We start from the raw sequence: 25,860 nt of genomic DNA, 5'->3' as shown, positions 1-25,860 counted from the left end.
CTTAAATTCCCACCCCAGCAGACTTTTCTCTGATGCTGAAATGAAAATAGTGACCAAATGCTTTGATGGACAACTTATCACAATGAGAACTGAAGGCTTCCGAAACCAGACAAAGATTTTTCTGTATCTCCCAGATGCCAGGGAAAGTAAGGGGAATATTTCAGTCTCCCACCCGAGAATGAACATTATATCTGCATTTTATAAAAAAAAATAAGTGCTTTAGAAATACTCAAGCTCAAGATACAGTTTTTAAAAAGCAGAAAATGTTCCCAAGGCAGAGTGAAGAAAAAAAAAAAACTGAGAGAAAATAAAAGGAAACAAGGGAAAAGAAATCTTTCAACAGAGTAGAAACTGTTAGTCTCTCTCTCTGTCCCTGAAAGGTTTTGATCCAACCCTATTTGTTATCCTAGAAAAGCCCTTCTGAAGAAAGGTCTCAGTGTAAGAACTGCTTGAAAGAAGCCAACCCCTTGGAAATAGGAATGGCTCAGCCATTTATTAATGTCAAATATGCTGCCTGCATGAATTAGTCAGCTTGTCTTTTGGAAGCCATACAGAAAAATTCTTGTGCACCTGCCTCTTAGTGTCCTCTGACACTTCTGGCTTTAATGACAGCATAACAATCACCAGAAAATAAAATTAAAAAACCAAAATGCTGAACATAATTATATTTTGCCTTCTGAATAGCTGATTCATCAGTTTTTAAAGGCTTCTTACTGAAGTATCATCAGTAACCACAGAATATAACCTGCTCAGATGTAAAAAGAAAAGGAAAACAGAGTCATTTTCCTAAACTGGCAAAACCTGACCAAACTACCACAAAACTGACCTCAGAAACAAAGAGAAATGGAGCAGAAAAAGGCCAGATTTCTTACTGGCAGTACCATGGTGGCAAATATCCCAGAACTAAGAAAAGCTGCCAAATAGAAGAGAGAAAATTAAAGGACTTTACAAAAACAGCCAAGCCCAGCGCACACAGCATTCCCAACAGCTGGAGTGAGCTTCAGAAGCAACACACAGGTATAAGGTCCAGCCCTATTCTTTATTTACAGCACAGTTCAAAGTCATTAAATCAAGCACAAAAGAAATGGTTCCCATTTCCTGGTTTGGCACTGGATATCCTTTCTACCAGCTGCAATTACATCATTTTTATCCATCTTCTGCTTTTCCTTTTGGGAAAGTAGAAGAGGGGCTAGTGACAAATGGGCCAAAGAGACTTCAACTTCGAAACCAATAAATCCCTGCTTTCAGAGAAACCAAGGAAGTGACTCCCCCCTCTTGTGAAAGGCAGTCAATACTCTGCTCTAGTTATCAAGGCCACTGATGGTGTGGGAAAGCTGTCATGAAGAAATTCTTCCTGGAGGTGGCACAAAGATGGCAAGGACTCAGGTCATTGGATGGCTGCTATCACCACCATCACGTTCTCTTCTGTCTCAACCTTCACCACACCAAATCTAATAAACAAGGGAAAGTAATTATGTACAGAAAACCAAAGTGAATGGAAGTGTGGGTGGAATGAACTTAAAAGAAGAAACTGAAAATGATCTAACGTTACTCAGTGCATCTTTCCCAGACTTGCATAGAAATCTTTGATCCACTGCTTCATGTGTCTCACTTCCAAGGAGCGGGCTAATAGCACAGTGACGGGATCAAAGGCATTGTTGGCTCGGAGATCTAGATGATGCGCTCCCTCTGGGATGACGATCGCAAGTAAGGTGTCTGTAATATCCTTAGTTACTCCACCTCCTGACCACGGGTCTATTTCACCATTGCTAAGTGAGGGAAAGAAAAAAAAAACAGATTATTAGTTTTTTATATCTACACAAATATAAGATAGGAGAAACCTACTATAGGCATAACACCTAAAATTATAAGCTTATAACCTGGGGGATTTGATCTGAGGATTTAATCTGTCATATAGAAAGGTGCTTTATCCTGGAGTTTGACAATATTTCTGCAAGCAGGTACAGAAATAGGACCAGAGAAGACTGAAGGTGATGCCCCATGAATCAACCTAGATTGTACTGGGACTTGGAATTTAGAAGACTGAATTCCAATCCTGGCTTCATCACTCAAAAGCTGTATGACCTTACACAAGTTACCTGACTCAGTCTCCTTATCTGTAAAGTAGAGTTAACAAGGCCTACCTCATAAGGTTGCTTCAAGGGTTAAATCAGATGCTACATGTGGATATGTTTAATAAGTGTCAGGCACATAGGAGTCTTTCAATTAAAGCCAGTCTCCTTCTTTCCTAAGACCCAAATACCAAAGTGATAAAGAAAAATTTCCATATTTAAAAATGTTAATTATCTCTTGGCTCTTTAAGAAAACAAACCATTTTTTTTAAAAAAAATGTCCCTCTTAGTATAGTACTTTGGGAAATAGGGCGGTAGGACTGAAAAAACTGCTCTGAATCTAGAATCAGAACTTTTGGGCATTACTCAAGATACTCATTTTACATTAGCTTTAAAATTAAGGAAATGCTATTAGGTTATTAGTCCTGGCTGGTTCACACAACACATTTCAGAATGATGTAAACAGGATCAGTTATTGAAACAGGATATTTAGTTTAGCTGAAAAAAAAGCCAATACAAACACAGACAGCATCCCTAATAATATTTGTTAACAGCTTTGTTGAGCTATAATTCATCTCCCACAAAAGGGACACTTATATCGTACAAATTCAATGTTTTTTAGTGTATTCAGAGATGTGCAACCATCATCACGATCAATTTTAGAACATTTTCATCACCCCCAAGAGAAACCTATACTCACTGGCAGTCAAATCCCCATTCCCCTCTACTACTTCCCCTCACTCTCAGCCCCAGGCAACCACTAATCTACTTTCTATCTCTATAGATTTGCCTATTTTGGACATCTCATATAAATGGAATTATATAATGGGTGTTTTCTGTGATTGGCTTCTTTCACTTTGACATATTTTCGTTTCATCCATGTTGTAGCACGTATCAGTACATTTTTCCTTTTTATTGCCAAAAATATTCTATTGTATATGGATATGCCACATTTATTTATCCATTCATCAGATGCACATTTGTGTTGTTTCCACTTTTTGGCTATTATGAATATTACTCCTATGAACATTTGTGTACAAGTTTTCACATGGATGAATATTTTCATTTCTTTTGGGTATATAACTAGGAACGGAATTTCTGGGATATATAATGACTTAACCTTTTGATGAACTGCCAAACTGTTTCCCAAAGTGACTGCACTATTTTATACTCCCACAAACTACATCTGAGGGTTCTAAATTCTCTGTATCCTCACCAACATTTATTATGTGTCTTTTTGATTATAGTCATCCTATGTGGGTGTGAAATGCAATCTCATTGTGGTCTTGATTTGCATTTCCCAAATGACTGATGGTATTGAGAATTTTTTTCATGTGCTGACTGGCCTTTTGTATATCTTTTTTGAAAAAAATGTCTACTCAGATCCTTGCTCAGTTTTAAATTGAATTATCAATTAAATCATTTGATCCATCTTGAGTTAATTTTTTTGTATAGTATGAAATAGGGATCCAGCTTTATTCTTTTGCCTGTGAATATCCAGTTTTCCCAGCATCATTTCTTAAAAAAAACTATTCTTTCCTCAATGAATTGTCTTAGCATTCTTGTCAAAAATCAATTAACCACACAGATAAGGGCTGACTTCTAGACTGTCAATTCTCTTCCACTGATCTATATGTCTATGTTTATGCCAGTATCACACTGTATTGATTACGGTAGCTTTATACAAAGTTTGAAATCCGGAAGTATGAGTTCTTCAAATTTGTTCTTCCTTTTCAAGATTGATTTAGCTATTCTGGGTCCCTTGCATTTTTAGATGAATTTTAAGATCAGTTTGTCAATTTCTGACTGGTTTAAAGTTTACAAAGCCTTTCATATTTGACCTCACATTATATCAACCATGTGAGGTAGGTTTAATTACAACTCTTAGAGATGAGAAAACTAATGCCTAGTGAAGTTAGATGGCTTACTCAAATCAAGCCTCTGAGATACAAACTCAGATCTTGTAAGCCTATTCCAATGCTCATTTTATACTACACATTGCATTTCATGGACACATGATTGCTGTTGGAAATCAACAGCACATACCATCTTGGCTTGTGTGGTGCAGAGTAAGAAGAGCACAAACTTCGGGATCAGACACACCTGGGTTCCAGTCCCAGGTCTGCCTCTCATCTTACTAATCTCATGGAAGCTTAGATTCCTCAGGATATAACAGGGGCTGAAACAGCTGGATTTAAGTACCTGGCCCATGGTAGGTATTAGGTCACTTTTCCCTGTACAGCACCTCTTGGTATGTCTATCTATAAATCACTTGAAATCACTTACAGAACATTTTAATGTGTGTTCTGACATTTGTTTAATGCACATTCTATTTTGCTGATATTGTTACAAAGCCTGAAATAACAAATCTTCAAGGTCATATTATCAGACATATGAAATTATTTCCATAATTTGCATAATCATTTAAGAAAAACCCTATCATCTATAAGTACGATCTATACACAAATGACTATCAAATAATATCTTTAGCCAGGACCTTTCCCCTAAACTTCAGGACCAATATTCAATTATATACTTGACATTTTTACATGGCAGTCTAACGAGACATCTCAAGCTTTCAGGTCCAAAACAGAGCTCTTTATACTCTCCAACTCCCAACCAGCCCTGCCACTATCTTCCCAATCTCTGTCAATGGCAACCTTATCTTTCCAGTTGCTGGGCCAAAAACTTGTTACTTTTTAATCTCTCTTTCATATCTAATCTGTCGACAAATCTTGTCAGCTATAAATTCAAACATACCCAGAATTTGAACTCTTCTCACCACCCCACTGCCACTGCTCTGGTCTAAGTCACCGTTATCTCTAGCCTGAAGAGCTTTTTTTTTTTTTTTTTTTTTTTTTTTTCAGTACGCGGACCTCTCACTGTGTGGCCTCTCCCTTTGCGGAGCACAGGCTCCGGATGCGCAGGCTCAGCAGCCATGGCTCACGGGCCTAGTCGCTCCGTGGCATGTGGGATCTTCCCAGACCGGGGCACAAACCCGTGTCCCCTGCATCAGCAGGCGGACTCTCAACCACTGCGCCACCAGGGAAACCCAGCTGAAGAGCCTTTTAACTGATCTTCCTGCTTCTACTCTTGTCTCCCTGCGATCTAATATCAATACACCAGCCAATTTGATGCTGTTAAAATCTGAATCAGATTCTGTCACTCCCCTGCTTAAAACACTCCAAGTTTTCCCATTTCCTTCAGAGTAAAAACCAAACATGCAGGACCTACAAGTCTCTAAATGATCTGGGCCCTTCCTGCCTCTCTGATTTCATCTCCTGCTACTCTCTCCCTCCTTAACTCCACTCCAGCCACACTGACCTTCTCACACTGACCTTCTCCTCCTACCTGGAGGAGAACATGCTGTGGGACATTTACCTCTCAAGGCCTTTGCCTCTGCTTACCTCTCTGCTTGGAGTATTCTTAGCCCACCGAACTCGTGGCTAGCTAGCTCCTTCCTCCACATCACTATTCAAAAGTCACCCCTGGGCTTCCCTGGTGGCGCAGTGGTTGGGAGTCCGCCTGCCGATGCAGGGGACACGGGTTCATGCCCCAGTCCGGGAGGATCCCACATGCCGCGGAGCTGCTGGGCCCATGAGCCATGGTTGCTGGGCCTGCGCGTCCGGAGCCTGTGCTCCGCAACGGGAGAGGCCACGGCAGTGAGAGGCCCGCATACCACAAAAAAAACACAAAAAACAAAAAAACAAAAACAAAAGTCACCCCTTGGTGAGGTCTTCCTTAGTCACCTCATCTAAAATTTCAAACTTCTCCCCACCCTCACCAAGATTTCATAACCCTCTTCCCCTTATTTTTTTTTTCCCTTAGCACTTATCTCCTTCTAACATGCTTATAAGTGCTATCTTGTTCATTATCCATCTCTCAAACTAGAACTCCCCAAGGGCAGGGCTTTTTGTCTGTTTTATTACTGTATCTTCAGCACCTGGCACACAGTAGGAGCCATACAAATATTTATCGAATGAATGAAAAAAGAATGTATGTAGTTATTTGTGGCCTTACATCAGATGCCCTACACAAAAGAGATCTATAAATACACGCATGCAAGTTTAGGAACATGTAAATCACTTCAGTACTTTTTACATGGGAAAGCAGAGTTCACCTAAGTGATTCATATAAATATAGAGAGACTGACCTTCAGTTATGTGTAATACTGGCAAGAAACAATGAACTAAGTCAGCAGACCTAAGTTTTATACCCTATTAAGCCACATGACTTTGGGTAAGTCACCTGACCCCTCTGAACCTCAATTCTCATGTGTATTACCAAAAAAAATTTTTTGAAAGATAATGCCCCTCACTCACAGAGATATTGTGAGGCCCAAGTTGAATAATATATGTGGAAATCAGGTATAAACTATAAAACACATGAATGTGCAGCATTATTAGAGTTATTATCATATTCTGTAAGCATAAGAAGTGTTAATACTTCTGAGAGGTAAATGAATAATGAAAAGGGATGCAATAGCATTTCTCACAGAAATTTGGTCAGAAAACGAATGCAATCAATTTTCTAGGTAAATGTACAAATTAAAAAAGAAATATGCATTTAGGTACGTTAAATACATGTGTATTTGAAATACAAGTTTAAAACCCCTGTTCTACCCTCACCACACTTTTAACCACATTTTTCTTCTTAAAAAAATTAATTCAATTGCAACTTAACAACATCATTCTTGGGGGAAAAAATCACTCCAAAAATGTACTTTTTTTGGCGGGTTTTGTTAAAAACAAGAGGAAAAACTCACATGCAAAATAGGAGCCTTAGTTTTCAACTATGAGATAAATTTTTAAAGTAAACTACACAAGGGGTTGGATTCTCTTAAGTGAACAACTGGCCTTTATCATTATTGCAATTTGACAGGACCAACCCAGATAGGAAACTCTCCATTATTTGCAAAACAAAAAAGCTATCCCAACAGCCACATAATAAGCAAACTGCATTTGATTTAAAAGGTCATCTGAATCAGCCTAGTGGCTTAGCAACAGTGTTTGGAGTTGCTGAGAGACCTAAGATGCACATGGACTTGAATTTCTTGGTTCTAGACATGTGAAAGCTAAACCAGTCACTGGGAAATTTACAGGAAAAAAAAATACTGGCTTTCATGAGAGAATCTAGATGCCTGGATAAAATTCCCAACAGTGAGCCTCACTTAATTGCTGGCAACAATTAATTTGCCTGAGAAATGATGTTAAAGTAACCAGTTTCTCAGAGACTCCTTTTTGAATTTATATTTAAATAACTGAAAATGACCATTTGTAAGATAATTTCTTACCAACTGGAGTTGGGGAAAAAAATAAATCCTTCCAACAAAACCACTGTGGAATAAGAAAATTGCTGAAATGGAACTATTAATAGCTACTATTAAATCCTCATTCATTCAACACATTTACTGAGTGCCTACTATGTGTCAGGTACTGACTGGGTACAGGTGACTTAACCATGAACAGACAAAACCTCTGCCCTCACAGTGCTCACTTCTATGATAATCTATCTACTCCTCGAAGTAACTCTGGCAGGTAGTCATTATTTCTAACTCATAACTCATAAAAATTGGCAATTTGCCTGAGGCCACGCAGCTAATTCAGGGTAGAAGCAGAATGGCACCCAGGTCTCCCTGACTTCAAAGCCCAAGCTCTTAACTGGCAAATCTCTAATCCAACCATTAAAAACAGACTGAATTTTCTAACCAGAAAAGCAGTCACAGTTGGATTTGTGTGAGGTGACTTGAGAGAAGCATGAACATAAAATACACTTTCCACATGGTTCCTTAGACATTTTCTTACTCATCAATCAGTAATGTTTTCTAGCTGATGGCCACTAAGTAGACAGAACAGACACACCTAAAGCTGCTCTTTTACTTTCAGAATATGCTTTCTTCAGAAAAGCAGTAGAATTTTGAATTTTTAAATAACTTAAGTTTTACATTGAATTCTTCACACCTAGCAGCATATGGGAAAAGATTTCTTTTTAAAAGTAGTCTTGCCACTGCACAAAGGTAAACCAGCATTTTCATATAGTTCTGCCTTTAAACTTTCACATGCCTCTGAAGCCTTTCTGAGCTTTATATCATTCCTCATCCTTATCAAACATATTAGGCATTCACTCTGTGCCAGTCACTGTAGCAGGTGCTAAAGGCACAGAGATGATTAAGACAAAGTCTCTGTCTTTGAGAAGTTTACAGTCTCATGGGGCAGATAGAAACACGAACAGATAATTTCCACAAAGGGTGCTAAGGGATAGTCACAGGCCTTAGCGGAGCTAAGTGTGTGGGGGAAACCTAACCTCCCTGGAGGTGTCAGGGAAGGTTTCTTGGAGGATGCCCGAGCCTTAGGAAAAAGAAAAAAGGGGAAGGAAAGGACATTCAGGGACAGATAAGTCCCCTGTTGGCTAGAAGGTAAAGTACAGGCTGAGAGTATACTTCCATTTATTCATTCAACGTACATTTTTTGAGCATATATATTTGCTAGGTCTGGGCCAAGTACTTCACTAGGTTAAATTTTTTAAGCATCACAACAACTCTGTGGGTGATTTTACAGAAGAGAAAACTGAGGGTCAAAGAGCTTAAGTAATTTAAGACAGCTCATTCTGCCTTTGCACAACTCTGTTAGGAAGTCCTTTCTTACACTGAGCTAGAAGTTTTTAACACTGAGCCATAATTTCCACCTACTGGCTTCAGTTCTACTCCTCAACCTTTTTTCACAAAATCTATCCTTTCCACCGATGATGATGATGATGATGATGACGATTGTTATTTTGATACCCTGAGGAAAACAGTATAAAAGGACAAATGGATCACTAAAATACTCATCTGTAATGGATGAATCCAATAAAAAAGGATAATGTATTTGACGAAAACTCAGATATTAAAACCTTTATATAAGGATTTAAAGACTCCACTTTACAATTCAACTTGAACTTCAGATTTGAGCTTACAGCATCAGCACGCTAGAGAAATCCATACAAATACTACTTGGAGGTAAGGTCCTAAAGAAAAACAAGAACATGACAAAGTACTTCCTCCTCTGAGGCAACAAAGATGACCTTGGACACCCAAGGCTTATACGTAAGCCTTTTTCAGTCCTCTCAGTCCTTTCATGTTTTCCTGATTTCAAACATCCTAACTTGGCAGTTTCCTTAAATACCTTAAATATACTTATTTGCTCAACTGTCACTTCATAAGGTTGAGATGAAAAGTATAGTTTTGCAGACTCCTATTGAGGACAAGGAAAACAATTTCAGGAAATTAAAAAGAATCTTTAAGTTTTCCATACAGTGGGGGCAGGTACCCTACTGAGTGAGAAAATAGCATGAACCCAATAAGACAGAGGCTCTTTTGCAAAATGGGCAGTGCCACTGGCCTAAACCCAGAGAGTGATCCTTCAGTCAAAACAGCATTCCTCACTCCTAAAAGCTATTGGCCATGTCTAGAAGGTCAAATGTAACTCTGTTTAGAAGAGTTTGTAAAAGAATGACATTTACAATTTAAACAATAGGTCCCGTTTAAGGGATATGTACAGGTATCTCTCTACTATCTCCATATAGATTTGGGGAAATTTTTAATTAAATGGTTGCTATTTTAATAACTAACAACCTAATATTCAAGCCAAAACATGGAAATTTTGAAGTTGCAATCAGACACATAGAGTCTACTCAATTAACTCCAACGTGAACCAATACCAAATATGACACTACTAGTGCAGCAGTGTAACAGAAGAACAAACACGGGTTTTGTAGTCAGACACACCAAGGTTGCAAACTGACTTTATCACTTGGTAACTAAAACAAAGCTGGATGAGTTTTGGCAAGTGACTGCTCACAGTGACCTTCACTTTTCTCCTCAGTAAAAAAGGGACTATAAAAACTGCTTCCAAGGGTTGTTGTGAGAATTGAATTAAGTAATTTATTTAAAGTGCCTCATACAGTGCCTGGGACAGAACAGAGTGGGCACTTCAAAAGTGTTTGTTAAATATATATTAAAATTTTTTATTATCATTGATAACAATAGTAACACAAATTGAGAACAACAGATGATGCTTCACTTTGTGTTGGAGAGTATTTTTTTAATATTTTAACTTTGCTGCTGTTGTTTTTAAGCCTTTAAGCATACTGGTAATAGAGCAAAAATTCATATCACCTCTCAGCATCCTCTGTCTTTCAAGAAGTAGAAAAACATGATGGATACCACTGCTGTATTCTATATTGTTCTAACTGTGCAGCATTTTCCTGGTTCTCTTTTCTCAGCTATTCTAAAAATGTCTCCGTCAACCAAAGTTTTCTTTGGATCAGCAAAAATTCACCTGAAAATGATGTTCGTGTGTGAACTGATGTTTTTGCCTCCATACATAGTAGGGATCCAAGAGGGCCTTGGTTTCACACCCCACTGTTTAAAACAGTCATCAGAAAATTCCTTAAAGTTCCACGAGTGAGGTTCGAACATGTCATCAATACCATTAGAACAGAAGGGCATGACCATTTCTGTGCAGGTCTGAAAAAGCAAACCAGGAGAGATTCCAGTGAGAAGATGAGGCATAAAATGTTAAAGAAATTGACCAAGATCATACAGCCTGTAAGCAGTAAAGCCAGGGTTTGAACTCAGGGAGTCTGGCTTCAGAGCCCCTGTTCTTTATGCCATACCACCTCTCATTATTCCTGGAAAGGCTCAGCTGAGAAGTCACAGAAGTTGGGGCTATACATTCCTTCTTTGCAAACTGCTTCATTTCACATCTATTATCACATTTAATCCTCAAAACAACTCTGGAGGAAAGTATTACTATTATTATTACTAGTCTCATTGTACAGATGAAGGAATGAATGGAGGCTCAGACAGAATCAAGTTAGACTCCCCCTTCTTTTCTATGTCCATAAAATGCTACCTTTATGGGACTTACCAAGATCTATTGTAACCATTAGTTTAGTTACCTATCATTTCCACCAAGCTATATTTGATGATTAGATCGTATCTCATTTACCTTTGTGTCTCTGGAGCCTAGAAAAGTGCCTGACTTGTGGTAAGTACTCAGAATATATTCTGTGATGATTAAATACCAAACTGAACTAGTATATATAGTATATATAAGACAGATAAACAACGAGGTCCTACTCTATAGCACAGGGAACTATATTCAATATCCTGTGACAAACCATAATGGGAAAGAATATGAAAAAGAATATATATATGTATAACTGAGTCAATTTGCTGTACAGCAGAAATTAACACAACATTGTAAATCAACTTTACTTCAGTAAAATAAAAAAAAAAATGGAATTGGTATTTAATGAATGTATGAATGAGGAAACTTATCCATAGTCTCAAAGTATAAGGTAATAGAACTCAGATTTGGATCCAGGTGATAAAATCTTGCAAATTCTCTGTTATAGCACAACCATATCAGTGAAAAGTAAGTTCCGCTTGGGGAAATATACACACTTACCTGATAGCTCCAACCCAGGGCTCCCAGACTGCTGGTTGCTGTCTCTGATATATTCAGGCATCTCGCCTGGCCCGAATAATTGTAATATACATTCAGAGCTTGGAAAATATTCTGCAGCAGCCATGTATCAGATACATTGGGATTTTTCAAATACTGGCACACTACCTGTCATTTTAGAGAGATAAAAGGGAGAAGAGTCGAATAAAAATATAAAATTACAGTTTAATAAAACAAAGAAGAAATATGAGTTTGATTTGATCATAAAACAATCTTAAGCATCTAACGGCATTGCCTGACAATTTCTATCTATTGCATATAACCACCTTCATAAATGAATAAACCTTTCAAATTACTCCCCAAACTACAGAAATAAACCAAAGTCATTTGCATGGTATGCAAAGTCCTCCCCACTTACCACTCTAGGTTTATCTTCTGCAGCCTTTGCTCCAGCCTAGCAAAACCATTCCCACCACACCAACTTCTTTCCCTCCTCACTGCCTTCGCTCACACTGAAATGCCCTTTTCCCACTCCACTATTGCCTGGCAAACACCAACTCATCTTCTTCAACGCAGCTCAAGTGTCACCTCCTCTATGAGGCCATTGTTGCCTATGCCCTCAAGTCAGGGAGAACTAAATCACTCCCTTCTTTGTGCCTCCTCATCCAGTGCTTATTTCTATCAGAGCTGGTACCGCACTCATTTGATTCCAGAATGTCTCCCATGGTACTTAGCAAGGCATCTGGCAGCTAGTTTGCTGAATGAATGACTATATTTTTATGAAAATGCAAAATTTATGAAATTTCTTTTGGAAAAACTACACCAAGCTCCTACATCTGTAACATTATAAGAAGCATATCAGGCAGCTCCCCAGTTCAAAATACTCCTAACACTCGACTATAATCAGAGCTAAAAGTCACAGGTAATACTTGGGGTTGGGAGCAAAGGCAGGACTGACTAGTCAGGGACATGGGGAAATTTCAAGGTTATGAAAATATTTCTTATCTTCATAGGGGTCTGGACTATACAACAAACAACACACAATTTGTATGTAAATTTTACCTCAAAAAATTTATAAACAAATATTGAACTCTAGATAGTGATGTTAAAGCTGAAGTATACAGTCTATATTTCATTTATTTCTGCTCTAATCTTTATTTCTTTCCTTCTACTGACTTGGAGCTTCACTTGTTCTTTTTCTAGTTCCTTGAGGTGTACATTTAGATTGTTTATTAGAGACTTTTCTTGAGGTAGGCATTTATCACTATGAACTTCCCTCCCAGAAGTGTTTTTGCTGCATCCCATAAATTTTGGTATGTTACATTTCCATTTTCATTTGTCTCAAGGTAGTTTTTAAATTTCTCTTTTAATTTCTTCTTTGACCCATTGGTTGTTCAATAGCATGTTGCTTTATCTCCAAATATTTGTGAATTTTCCAGTTTCCTTTGTGTAATTTATTTCTAGATTCATATCACTGTGGTTGGAAATGATGCTTCATATGATTTCAATCCTCTTAAATTTACTAAGACTTGTTTGTGGCCTAACATTTCATCTATCTTAGAAAATGTTCTATGTGTACTTGAGAAGAATGTATATTCTGTTGCTCTGAGATAGAATGTTCTATAAATATCTGTTAAGTCCATCTAGTCTAACGTGCTGTTTAAAATCAATGTTTCCTTATTGATTTTCTGCCTGGATAATCTATCTATTGATGTTAGTGGGGTATTAAGGTCCCCTACTGTTCATGTACTGCTGTCTATTTCTCCCTTTAGGTCTGTTAATATCTGCTTTACATATTTAGGTTCTCCTATGTTGGGCACAAAAATATTTACAAATGTTATATATTCTTATTGAATTGACTCCCTTATCATTATGTAACACACTGTTTTGTATATCATTATAGTCTTTATTTTAAAGTCTATTTTGTCTAATATAAGTATAGCTACCCCAGCTTTCTTTTGGTTTCCATTTGCATGGAATATCATTTTCCATCCCTTCACTTTCAGTCTGTTCGTGTCCTTACATCTAAAGTGAGTCTCTTATAGGCAACATATTGATGGGTCTTGGTTTTTTATTCATTCAACCACTCTATGTCTGTTGATTAGAGAATTCGGTCCATTTACATTTAAAGTAATTATTAATATATATGTGCTTATTGCCATTTTGTTCATTGTTTTCTGGCTGTTTATGTAGCTCCTCTAGCTCCTTTCTTTCTTTGTCTCTTGCTCTCTTCCTCTGTGGCTTGATGACTTTCTTTAGTGGTATGTTTATATTCCTCTCTATCTATTGTATATTTACTATAAGTTTTTGTTTTGTGGTTACCATGAGGCTTACATATAACAATTTATATCAATAAAAGTCTATTTTAAGTTGATAACAACTTAAGTTTGATCTCACTGAAAAGCTCAACATTATTACTCCCCCATTTTATAATTCTGAAGTCACATTCTACATCTTTTTCTTTTGTATATCCTTAACAAGTTATTGTAATCATAGTTATTTTTACTACCTTTGATTTTTTTGGCCTTCATACTAGTTTTGTAAGTAATTAATCCACTACCTTTACTATATATTTGCCTTTCCAGTGAGATTTATTCTTTCATATGAGTTCTTGTTACTACTTAGTGCCCTTTCTTTTCAGTTTAAAGAAGTACCTTTTAACATTTCTTATAAGGCTGGTTAAATGGTGATGAACTCCTTTAGCTTTTGCTTGTCTGGTAAACTCTATCTCTCCTTCACTTCTGAATGATAACTGCCAGGTAGAGTATTCTTAGTTGAAAGGTTTTTTCTTTCAGCACCTTATATAGTGTGTCTTTCCCTTCTGGCCTGCAAAGTTTCTGCTAAAAAATCTGCTCATAGTCTTATGGGAGCTCCCTTGCCTGTAACAAATTGCTTTTTCTTGTTGTTTTTTAATATTTTCTCCTTGTATTTAACTTTTGACATTTTAAATATAATGTGTCTTGGTATGGGTCTGTTTGGATTCCTCTTATTTGGAACACTCTGGGATTCCTGGATCTGGAAGATTAGGGAAGCTTTCACCTATTATTTCTTCAAATAAGATTTCTGCCCCTTTCTCTCTCTCTTCTCCTTCTGGGAACCCTATGATGTGAACGTTAGACCACCTGATGTAAATGTTAGTCTATAAGTCCCTTAAGCTATTTTCACTTTTTTTCATTCTGCTGCTCTGACTGGGTAAGTCCTACTGCCCTGTCTTTGTGTTGACTGATCCTGTCTTCTGTTTCATCTAATCTGCTGTTGAACCCCTCCAGTGTAATTTTTTTCAGTTATTGTATTCTTCAGCTTTGTGACTTCTATGCGGTACTTTTTTTATATATTCCATCTCTTTGCTGAAATTCTGTGTTCATCCATTCTTGCTCCCCAGTTCAGTGAGCATCTTTATGACCATTACTTTGAACTCTTTATCAGGTAAATTAATATCTCTCTCATTAAGATTTTTTTCTGAGGTTTTATCTTGTTCTTTCATTTGGAACATATTCCTCTATTTCTTCATTTTGTTTGACTCTCTGTGTTAGTTTCTATATAATAGAAAAAACCACCTCTCCCAGTCATGAAGGAGTGGCCTCGTGTAGGAGATGAACCTTGTTGTTCAACCCTGCCTTAGCTCTTGGGTGTCTTTCAAACCTTTGTGCTTATCCAAGCAGCCTATTATATTTTTAATAACTCCAAGTAGTTGAGGACATGCCAAAACCTGTCAGCATCCCAAAAGGGAGGATCTTAGCCCTTTCATTCAGGATGCCTAGAAGCCAGACCCTCAAGCACTAGCTTTTAAAAGTATGCAAATATATACAGTACTGTGGGACTGCAAGCATAAGCCCTGTTGGCCACCAGAGTCAGGTGATCTGGAAGTGTCCACTGGGCAGTCACAAAAAACCGGGCTCCAGATGAGTGTATAAGCTCTTTTCTAGGTGATATCAGCAAGCTGAAGCAAGGCAGAGGGAAAGCACCAAGATGGCATCCATGGCCTACATCCCTTAAGAGCAGCTTTGCAGGCCACTAAATACGTGTTAAACCTGAAGCCTGCCCCTCAGGCAGAAGCTCCAAACAAGCAAAGAAGTCTCCTTCACAAAAAGACTAGGGGGTGTACCTCAGTCTGCTGTCTATGCAGTGCCCTGAGGGTGGCAGCCTGACAAGAACCAGAGCTCCAATAGCACAGTCCCATGGGACTCAGGAATGTAAGACCCAACCCCCCAGCCACCAGAGCCAGGTGATCAAGGGGTGTCCCCTGGGTGGGAGCCACAAAAACTGGGGTGCCAGACATAAAAGCCAGGGCACCAGACACATGTAAAGCTCCCCTCCAGGAAACACTGCAGTCCGGAGAATGGCAATAGAAAAAAAATTAATAAAACTAAGACCTGGATTTTGAAAAATAAAATTAGCAAATCTTTAGCCAGAGTGACCAAGAAAAAGAGAGAGAACTCAAATAAATAAAATCAGAAATGAAAGAGGAGATACTACAGATACTACAGATCCTATGTATTTCTGATACCACAGAAATACAAAGGATCATAACAGAGTACTATAAACAATTATATGTCATCAAATTCAACAACCTAGAAGAAATGCATAAATTCCTAGAAACATGCAGCCTATCATGACTGAATCATGGGGGACTTCCTTGACAGTCCAGGGGTTAAGACTCCACACTTCCACGGCAGAGGATACAGGTTCAATCCCTGGTTGGGGAATTAAGATCTCACATGCTGTGCAGTACAGCCAAAAAAAAAGACTGAATCATGATGAAACAGAAAATCCAAACAGGCTGAATACTAGTAAGGAGATTGAATCAGTAAACAAAAACCTTCAAAAAAACAAGAGTCTAGGACCTGATGGTTTCACAGGTGAATTCTACCAACATTCAAGGAAGAATTAATATCAATCCTTCCTAAACTCTTCCAAAAAAATAGAAAAGGAGGGAACACTTCCAAGTTCATTTTACAAGGCCAGAATTACCCTGATACCAAAACTACATAAGAATGCCACAAGAAAAGAAAATTACAGGCCAATATCCCCGATGACCATAGATGCAAAAATCCTCAACAAAATATTAGCAAACCGAATTCAATGATACACTAAAAGGATCATATACCGTGATCAAGTAGGATTTATCCAGGGAAGCAAGGATGGTTCAACATCAATAAATCAGTCAATGTGAACCACCATATTAACAAAATAAAGGATAAAAATTAAATGATCATCTTAATAGATGCAAAAGAAGTATTTGACAAAATTCAACATCTATTTATGATTAAAAATAAAAACTCTCAACAAACTGGGTATAGAGGGGACATACTTCAACATAATAAAGGTTGTATATGACAAGCCCAGAGCAAACATCATACTCACAGTGAAAAGCTGAAAGCTTTTACTCTAAGATCAGGAACAAGACAAGGATGCCCACTCTCACCACTTTTATTCAACATACTATTGGAAGTCCTAGCCAGAGCAATTAGGTAAGAAAAAGAAATAAAAGGCATCTAAATCTGAAAGGAGTAAGTAAAACTACCTCTATTTGCAGATGACATGATATTATATATAAAAAACCATAAAGGCTCCATCAAAAAACTGTTAGAGGAAATTCCCTGGCAGTCCAGTGGTTAGGACTCCACACTTGCACTGCAGGAGGCATGGGTTCGATCCCTGGTCAGGGAAGTAAGATCCCACAAGCCGTGTGGTGTGGCCAAAAAAAAAACTGTTGGAAAAATTAATGAATTTATTAAGAAAAATCAATGAATTCAGTAAACTTGCAAGAAACAAAACCAACATACAAAAATCTTCTGTGTTTCTATATACTAATAATGAACTATCAGAAAGAGAAATTAAGAAAACAATCCCATTTACAATTACATCAAAAAGAATAAAATAGGGCTTCCCTGGTGGCGCAGGGGTTGGGAGTCCGCCTGCCGATGCAGGGGACAGGGGTTCGTGCCCCGGTCCAGGAGGATCCCACGTGCCGTGAAGCGGCTGGGCCTGTGAGCCATGGCCGCTGAGCCTGCGCGTCCAGAGCCTGTGCTCCACAGCGGGAGAGGCCACAGCAGTGAGAAGCCCGCGTACCACCAAAAAAACAAAAAAACAAAAAACAAACAAACAAAAAAGAATAAAATACCTGGGAGGAGGTATTTTAGACATGAAAGACCTATATATTAAAAAATACAAGACATTGGGCTTCCCTGGTGGCGCAGTGGTTGAGAGTCTGCCTGCCGATGCAGGGGACATGGGTTCGTGCCCTGGTCCAGGAAGATCCCACATGCCGCGGAGTGGCTGGGCCCGTGAGCCACGGCTGCTGAGCCTGTGCGTCCGGAGCCTGTGCTCCGCAACGGGAGAGGCCACAACAGTGAGAGGCCTGCGTACCGCAAAAAAAAAAAAAAAAACAAGACATTAATGAAAAAATTGAAGAAGACACAAATAAATGAAAATATATTTCATGCTCATGGATTGGAAGAATTAATATTGTTAAAATATCCATACACAAAGCAATATACAGATTCAATGCTATCCTTATCAAAATTCCAATGATATTTTTCACAGAAATAAAATTAAAAATTCTAAAATTTGTGTGGAACCATAAAAGACCCCAAATGGCCAAAGCAATCTTGAGAAAGAACAATAGTAAAGGCATCACACTCTCTGATTTCAAACTATATTACAAACCTGTATTAATTAAAACAATATGCGGCTTCCCTGGCGGTGCAGTGGTTGAGAGTCCGCCTGCTGATGCAGGGGACACGGGTTCGTGCCCCAGTCTGGAAAGATCCCACATGCCACGGAGCGGCTGGGCCCATGAGCCTGGCTGCGGAGCCTGCGCGTCCGGAGCCTGTGCTCCGCTACAGGAGAGGCCACAACAGTAAGAGCCCAGCGTACCGCAAAAAAAAAAAACAAAACGAAAAAAAACCAATATGGTACTGGCATAAAAACAGACACGTAGATCAATGAAACAGAATAGAGAGACCAGAAATAAACCCATGCATATATGGTCAATTAACTTATGACAAATCAAGAATATACAATGGGGGGCTTCCCTGGTGGCACAGTGGTTAAGAATCCGCCTGCCAATGCAGGGGACACAGGTTCGAGCCCTGGTCTGGGAAGACCCCACATGCCGCGGACCAACTAAGCCTGTGTGCCACAACTACTGAGCCTGCGCTCCAGAGCCTGTGAGCCACAACTCCTGAAGCAACAAAAGCAAAAATAAACAAGTGGGATTTCATCAAACTAAAAGCGTCCTGCATAGCAGAGGAAACCATCAACAAACGAAAAGGCCACCCACTGAATGGGAGAAAATATCTGCAAATCATATATCTGATAAAGGGCTAACATCCGAAATATATAAAGAACTCATACAACTCAACAACAACAACAACAAATCCTATTAAAAATGGGCAGAAGATCTGAATAGACAGTTTTCCAAAGAAGACATACAGATGGCCAACAGGTATATGAAAAGATGCTCTACATCATTAATCAAAAGGAAAATGCAAATCAAGAGTACAATGAGATATCACCTCACATCTGTTAGAATGGCTATTATGAAAATGACAAGTGTTGGCAAGGATGTGGAGAAAAGGGAACCCTATGCATTGTTGGTAGGAATGTAAATTGGTACACCACTTTGAAAACAGTATGGAGGCTTCCTCAAAAACCTAAAACTAGAAATGCCATAAAATCCGGCAATTCCACTTCTGGGTATTTACCCAAGGAAAACAAAAACACTAATCCGAAAAGATATATGCATCTCCATGTTCATTGCAGCATTATTTACAATGGCCAAGATATGGAAACAACCTAAATGTTCATCAACGGATGAATGAATAAAGGAGATATGGTACATGTATATGATGGAATATTATTAAGCCATAAAAAAGAATGAAATCTTGCCATTTGTGACAACATGGGTAGAATTTAAGGGCATTATGCTAAGTGAAATCAGTCAGACAGAGAAAGGCAAATACTATATGATCTATCTCTCTTATATGTAGAATCCAAAAAAAAAAATTTTTTTTTTTTAAATTTAAAAAACCATGCTGGGACTTCCCTGGTGGTGCAGTGCTTAAGAATCTGCCTGCCAATGCCTTCCCTGGTCTGGGAAGATCCCACATGCCGCAGAGCAACTAAGCCTGTGCGTGAAAACTACCGAAGCCCATGCACCTAGAGCCCGTGCTCCGCAGCAAGAGATGCCACCGCAATGAGAAACTCACGCACCACAACAAAGAGTAGCCCCCGCTCGCCGCAACCAGAGAAAGCCCCCGTGCAACAACGAAGACCCAACACAGCTAAAAATAAATTAATTTATATGTAAAAAAAAGAAAGAAACAGAACTGAACTAAACTGAAAGCTGCAAAAACCTATCAAGCCTAAAGCAATAAGGAAATGCATATTGAAGAGAAAAGGCAAAAGATTGTTTTGCTATTCTGACAACTCTCAATTATTCATGGTAAGTCAAAAATACCTAATTGCATAGCCCTTTTCTCAGAAAATGTTCCTGAGAAATATGCCAATTAGAAATACTCAAGAATATATGGAAATCAAGAACCAATCATAGAATTTATTAAACTATCTAATGCCAACAGTTGATCAGCATTCTTTCCTGCATGTGGACACCCCACTGGACTTAGCTCTTTCAAAATGCAGCACAAAACTACGGAGTAGACCCATGCAATGCAGAGAAGAGCATTAGGTTCAAGCACAGCATGGTAGATGAGGCCGGGTGACAGTGCAAGCTGGGCAGGGGGAGAAGGGAGTGCTGATATGCAGCAGCAAGTGGCCTAATACTCTCGAAGAGAACAGTAACAAGTGAGTGTGACTCACATGCTGGCATCAGATCCCCTCTCAGAGCTAGAACACTGGGCCTCTGTCAGGCAAAGAAAAGGAGTCCCTATGAATAGCCATCTCTGCAAACAGCAGTTACTGTCACTCCCTAAGAGACACAAGCATGGCTGGGGACTGGCACCAGCTGACAATACTTGGGTTTTGGCAGCCCCACTTACACAGAGAGAACATCCTGGTCAGAAACTTGGCCTCTGCTGATAGAAATTCCATGTCCAGATTAAGGGCAATCCTGGGCCCACTGTCCTCTGTGAGGTCAGAGCACCCTTGGAGTACTGTGTCCAATTCTGAGCACCACACTCTAATAAGGACACTGACCAACATGAGGAAATTCACAGGGGAGCAATCAGGATGGGGAGTTGAGGAATAGTTGAAGAAACTCTATAATTGGTCATTTGAATCATCCCCAATCTTTTACTATTGCAAGTAAGGCTACAATAAATATCCTTGGGGCTAAATTTATCTATCTATCTATCTATCTACCTATCTACCCTTGTTTTCCTGAGATAAATTCTTAGAGGAATTATTGGTTTGAAGGAAATAAACATTTTTTAGGCCTTTGCTACATCATGTCAAACTGCCTTATAGGAAGGAAGTACCAGCTGATAATTCTACCAGTAAGATAGACAGTAGGCCTGAAAAATATCACTTAAAATTTGTTTACAAATATTTAAAATAAGAGAATTTTGTTGTTTTAGGTGTTTCTAAATTTCCTCTCTAACTCAAAGGTTCTGTGAGTCTAAGCATCATCCTCTAGATAAAAGACACACTCTCTACATTTCTCTATGTACAGTTGACCCTTGAAAAACACAGGTTTGAACTGAGTGGGTCCATTTATACACGGATTTTTTTCAATAAATATATAGTCAGCCCTCCATATCCACAAGTTTGGCATCCATGCATGGACATTTCCACCTGAGGTTGATTAAATTCACGGATGGGAAACCCATGGATACAGAGGCCCACTGACTATACTACACCATTTTACATAAGGGACTTGAGCTTCCATGGATTCTGGTATACACAGGGGCTCCTGGAACCAATCCCCTGAGGATACCATGGATACTGAGGGAATTCCATTAAGAATTTTAGTAGCCAAGAGTAAATAAAGTTTTCCCCAAAATACTTAAATTATACTAGCAAAACCTCAGCACTATTCCCATGTTTATTTAAAGACTAGTAATTCAACAGGATATAGTCATATACTTTTATTAAAGATCTATAGGATACACAAAATATGTAAATGTTAAGCCGAACCATATGAAATTGCCATGTTTATAAGTCAAACACAAATATTGGCATTTTTGGTTCAACCTCATATAACACTTCAGCTTACGCCTGATAATTTGCAGGTATTACCCATCTGATGAGGGCAAGCACTTGGTTTGTTGATTATTTACTTAGGGACTGTCATCTAATCAGACAAGGAAAGCTTCTCTGCCAACCACTGCCATCCGAAATACTCAGCACTGAGGCAGCCCCTGTACTACACTTTCCATTTATTTTGTAGACACTAGCAAACAGTAACTTCTAAACAATTTCTACAAAAGGCACAGCATTCCTACTTAGACTATAAATCTACTGATAAGGGGGCAGCTGGGGCTGAGTCTGCTAGTAAAACTATTGACTATTCCTTGAGGTCAGGTGCTTTCCCTACAATGACCCGGGGAGAAACATATAATAACCATCTGCATTTCACAGGAAAGGAAATAAGCTCAGAGAGGTCTGCTACAGACACACAAATTTAAAACTGTGAATATAAGTTCTGAACCCAAACTTTGGCTACAAAGTCCTGGTATACGAATATCTCTTTGATATCATATAATAATAATTATATGCATATAACTAGCATCAACTTAGTGCTTACTATACACCAGGTCCTATTAAATCCTCATAATGACCCTAAGAAGCACTATAATTATTATTATCCCCATTTTGCAGTTGAGGAAATTAAAGCACAGAGAGGTTAAGAAACTTCTCCAAAGTCAAACAGCTAGGAAGTAGCAGAACGGGGATTCAAATGCAGACCCACTCTGAAGTTTCCATTTGTAACCACTACACTACACACACTCAACCTAGAAGTTATAATATAAGAGAAAAATAACAACACGTACAGTACCTAAACATACCTGTAGCCTCATGCTTAATTTTTTAAACAAATATTTTTTTATTCTTAGATTATATTTTTCTAAGTTTATTTGTTTTAGGTAGAAACTTAGATAGAAGGGATTCTGTGGCAATATAAAATTATAAAACTTCTTATTATGCAATAGTGAAAAGGAAACTGTAAAAGAGTAGAGCAAAATGAGGTTCAGGAAATGGACAGACTTAATTCACTTTCTACTTCCTAGAACAAATGTGAACATTCAGGAAAAATGTAAAAAGAGCATAAGAGGTCCATTTTAATAATTCTGTGTTAAAGAGTGTAGAAATTATGGAGATAGTAGAACATTGTAATCTTAGTACCAAACTAATCAACTCTGTACCCAAATATTTAGGTTCTGCTTTTTGACCCATGTACACCAGAGAAAGTGAAGATAATGAATTGTTTAAAAGCTTTAAGTGTCCCTGTACCTATGAGGATAAGCATTTGAATAAGAGAGAAAAAGAAGGCAAAGAAAATGTTTTTAAAGGAGAAGGAAAGAAGATAGGTTTAAAAAAAAAAAAAAACCCATCTCTTCTCAGAGAGTATGGTCCATCCACATTAGAGAAAGGATTAAGCAGATACATTCAGCTTTTCTAACAGATTTTCTTTCTCTAAGGCTTCAATACGCCTCTCACCCTCACTCAGATAATCACATTAGTTTTGTCATTAAAAGCTCCCTTTTCATAGAATGCACCTAAACCGCTTAAACCACCCAGAGAGGTCGCATACATTATCAAACACCAAGACAAACGGAAGAGATTTTCCATCTTATATCTTATTATTTCACTGTATCTATCTGCATGCTCAGGAGGCTAAGCCAAAAGATTTGGTGAGTTATCAGCTGAAAAATGATTCCAAAATAGACAAACTCTACAGTATCCTTTAAAACTGGTCATTAAGCTGAGAACTGAGAACTAGCAGTTTTTATGCTGACAGAGCAGTCAAATGACACAGAGGTTTTCTATTTCCCTTTTCTCTTCTTCCTTGTGTTCTATCAGCCAAGTCCATGATTATTTCTGCATGAATGTTGCAGCTTCTGTTAACAGTAAACAAAAGCAAATGGAGTCTGAGTGTGCATGGCTCAAAGATAAATTAGAAAGAATGATATTTGAGTTGACATGGAAAATGGCATTCAGTTGCTGCATGTGGATACTTCAGAACTGTACAAGGTCCAGGCAGAATTGGAAATCATCTGCTTTTTTCATAACCCAACTATTACATATTATCTCACCATCCTAAGCCTGAGTTACAGGCTCAGAAAAGGACGACTGTTTGTCAGCCCTTTAAAAAGGAGGAAGTGTATCAGAGGGGGGAGGAGTCTTGGTTAAATGGAACTATCCAAGTGAAAGAGCAGTCCCCAACTGGGTAGTATTCCAGGGATTAGGGGGTTGGGAGAACAGAGAGGGGGTCAAGAAAGGAGAAACAGAATGAACAGTGAAAGAAATTGATCTGAAGCTAAGAGTTGGGAAGAGAGGCATGTAGTGGAAAAATTCTGAAATCAGATAGGATAAAATTAGAGATAGTTGTAGGCAATGGAAGTTTCTCAAGCAAAAGTCAAAGAGAGATTACTTTCGGTGGGGTGCAGGCAGGAAACAGAATTATAAATATATCATAAGCAATAAAGAATTCCTTAGTATGTCAAAAGAAAGGATAAAGTTGGTAAAAAAAATATTAACTGGAGGAAATGACAAAAACAAGTCCTGGATAAAAGAAGAGAAAGGTGGGCTTCCCTGGTAGCGCAGTGGTTGAGAGTCCGCCTGCCGATGCAGGGTACACGGGTTCGTGCCCCAGTTCGGGAAGATCCCACATGCCGCGGAGTGGCTGGGCCCATGAGCCATGGCCGCTGAGCCTGCGCGTCCGCAGCCTGTGCTCCGCAACGGAAGAGGCCACAACAGCGAGAGGCCCGCGTACCACAAAAAAAAAAAAAAAAAAAAGAAGTGAAAGGTGATTGTGAGGCAAAGACACAAAGTTATCTTGCCTTAAAAATAAACTTTTGGGCTTCCCTGGTGGCGCAGTGGTTGAAAGTCCGCCTGTGGATGCAGGGGACACGGGTTTGTGCCCCAGTCTGGGAAAATCCCACATGCCGCGGAGCGGCTGGGCCCGTGAGCCATGGCCGCTGAGCCTGCGCATCCGCAGCCTGTGCTCCACAACGGGGTGACACCACAGCGTTGAGAGGCCCGCGTACCGCAAAAAAATAAAAATAAAAAAAAATAAAATAAACTTTTAAAATACATATGTACACAAAAGATAAAAGAAAGACTGTGCTAAATCAAAAACAGATGACAAAATATTTGAGATATACTCCACTAATTTTGAGTGATTATTTAGGAGAGAGAGAGGATAGAATATATATTTACGTTTAAGACTCAACAGCAAAATATCTCAAAAGGAACATTAAAGAAGCGGAGATAAAACCAGTTAGACTGTTCACTGTTCCAAATCATAAACAAATGAATATTAAAAAGCTGTATTCCTCTGGCATTTTTTCTAAGTCAGGGCGGTAAACTACAGGCCCCAGGCCAAAGCCAGCCCACTGCCTGTTTTATAAATAAAGTATTGTTGGAACATAGTCTTCCTCATTCATTTAAATATCGTCTATGGTTACTTTCTGCTAGAACTACAGAGTTGAGTAGCTGTGACAGAAACTACATGGCCCACAAAGCCTAAAATACTTACTATATAGTTCTTTACACATAAAGTTTGCCAACCCCTATTCTAAGTAATGAGGGAATTGCCCATATGTTTTTATCATCTGACAACTCAGTTGTTCTCCAAGTGGGCATAAAGATGCAAATGTAATTCTCACTTTGTACACAGAGTTCAAAGTTAAATCTGATAGTTGTCACACTGTGGCCAGCAATCTACCCAAATCTTCAGTCAAATCTTCTAGTTCAGTGCAATGTGGGAGAAGATCATAGCCTCTGAACAATGGTAGACTTGAGTTCAAATCCCACTTCCACTACCTCTTAGTTGAGCTTAAATATCCTCTACCACTACCTCTTAGTTGAGCTTAAATATCCTCTCCATAAAACTGGAATTATAACTCTTTTTTCCCACAGTATTTTTCTGGGGATTAAATGAGATAGTATATATGAAAGTGCTTTGTAAATAGTAAAATAATACAGAAAGATAAGACATTATTAGCACATAGACATTTATGGAGACTCATCGGTTCAGATTTAGTTTTTTCTCATTATTTTGATCTAGGTTTTCTTACCATGAGAGAGATCTGTTCTTTAAAATAACTTTGTATTGTCAAAATTCAATTTAATTCAATATGCATTTACCTCTGGCTTGCTATGTGCAATATACTCACTGGTCATTCTACTTTTTAGATGAAGAAAAATATCTC

General features: G+C 38.5%; 1 protein-coding gene across 6 annotated transcripts in view; it reads right to left on the bottom strand.

Annotated features, from left to right (window-relative positions):
• Window positions 1–1,020: 1,020 nt before the first annotated feature.
• The window catches only part of PRCP (prolylcarboxypeptidase), a 73,261-nt gene continuing 48,421 nt past the window's right edge, over window positions 1,021–25,860 (bottom strand). For 3 of the 6 annotated variants that reach the window (XM_019948738.3, XM_019948736.3, XM_019948737.3), the window contains exons 8-10: window positions 11,525–11,689; window positions 10,391–10,578; window positions 1,021–1,769 (exon numbers count right to left, since the gene is read on the bottom strand). In XM_019948738.3, coding sequence (XP_019804297.1) covers window positions 1,553–1,769; window positions 10,391–10,578; window positions 11,525–11,689 — 570 coding nt within the window. In that variant the 3' untranslated portion in view covers window positions 1,021–1,552. The remainder of the gene's footprint in view (window positions 1,770–10,390; window positions 10,579–11,524; window positions 11,690–25,860) is intronic. The other 3 variants (XM_073808358.1, XM_019948740.3, XM_019948739.3) reach the window with 3 other exon arrangements.

Source organism: Tursiops truncatus, chromosome 8, assembly GCF_011762595.2.
Source record: "Tursiops truncatus isolate mTurTru1 chromosome 8, mTurTru1.mat.Y, whole genome shotgun sequence".
NCBI classification, from domain to species: Eukaryota; Metazoa; Chordata; class Mammalia; order Artiodactyla; family Delphinidae; genus Tursiops; species Tursiops truncatus.
This window is presented reverse-complemented; position numbering and strand designations above follow the sequence as displayed.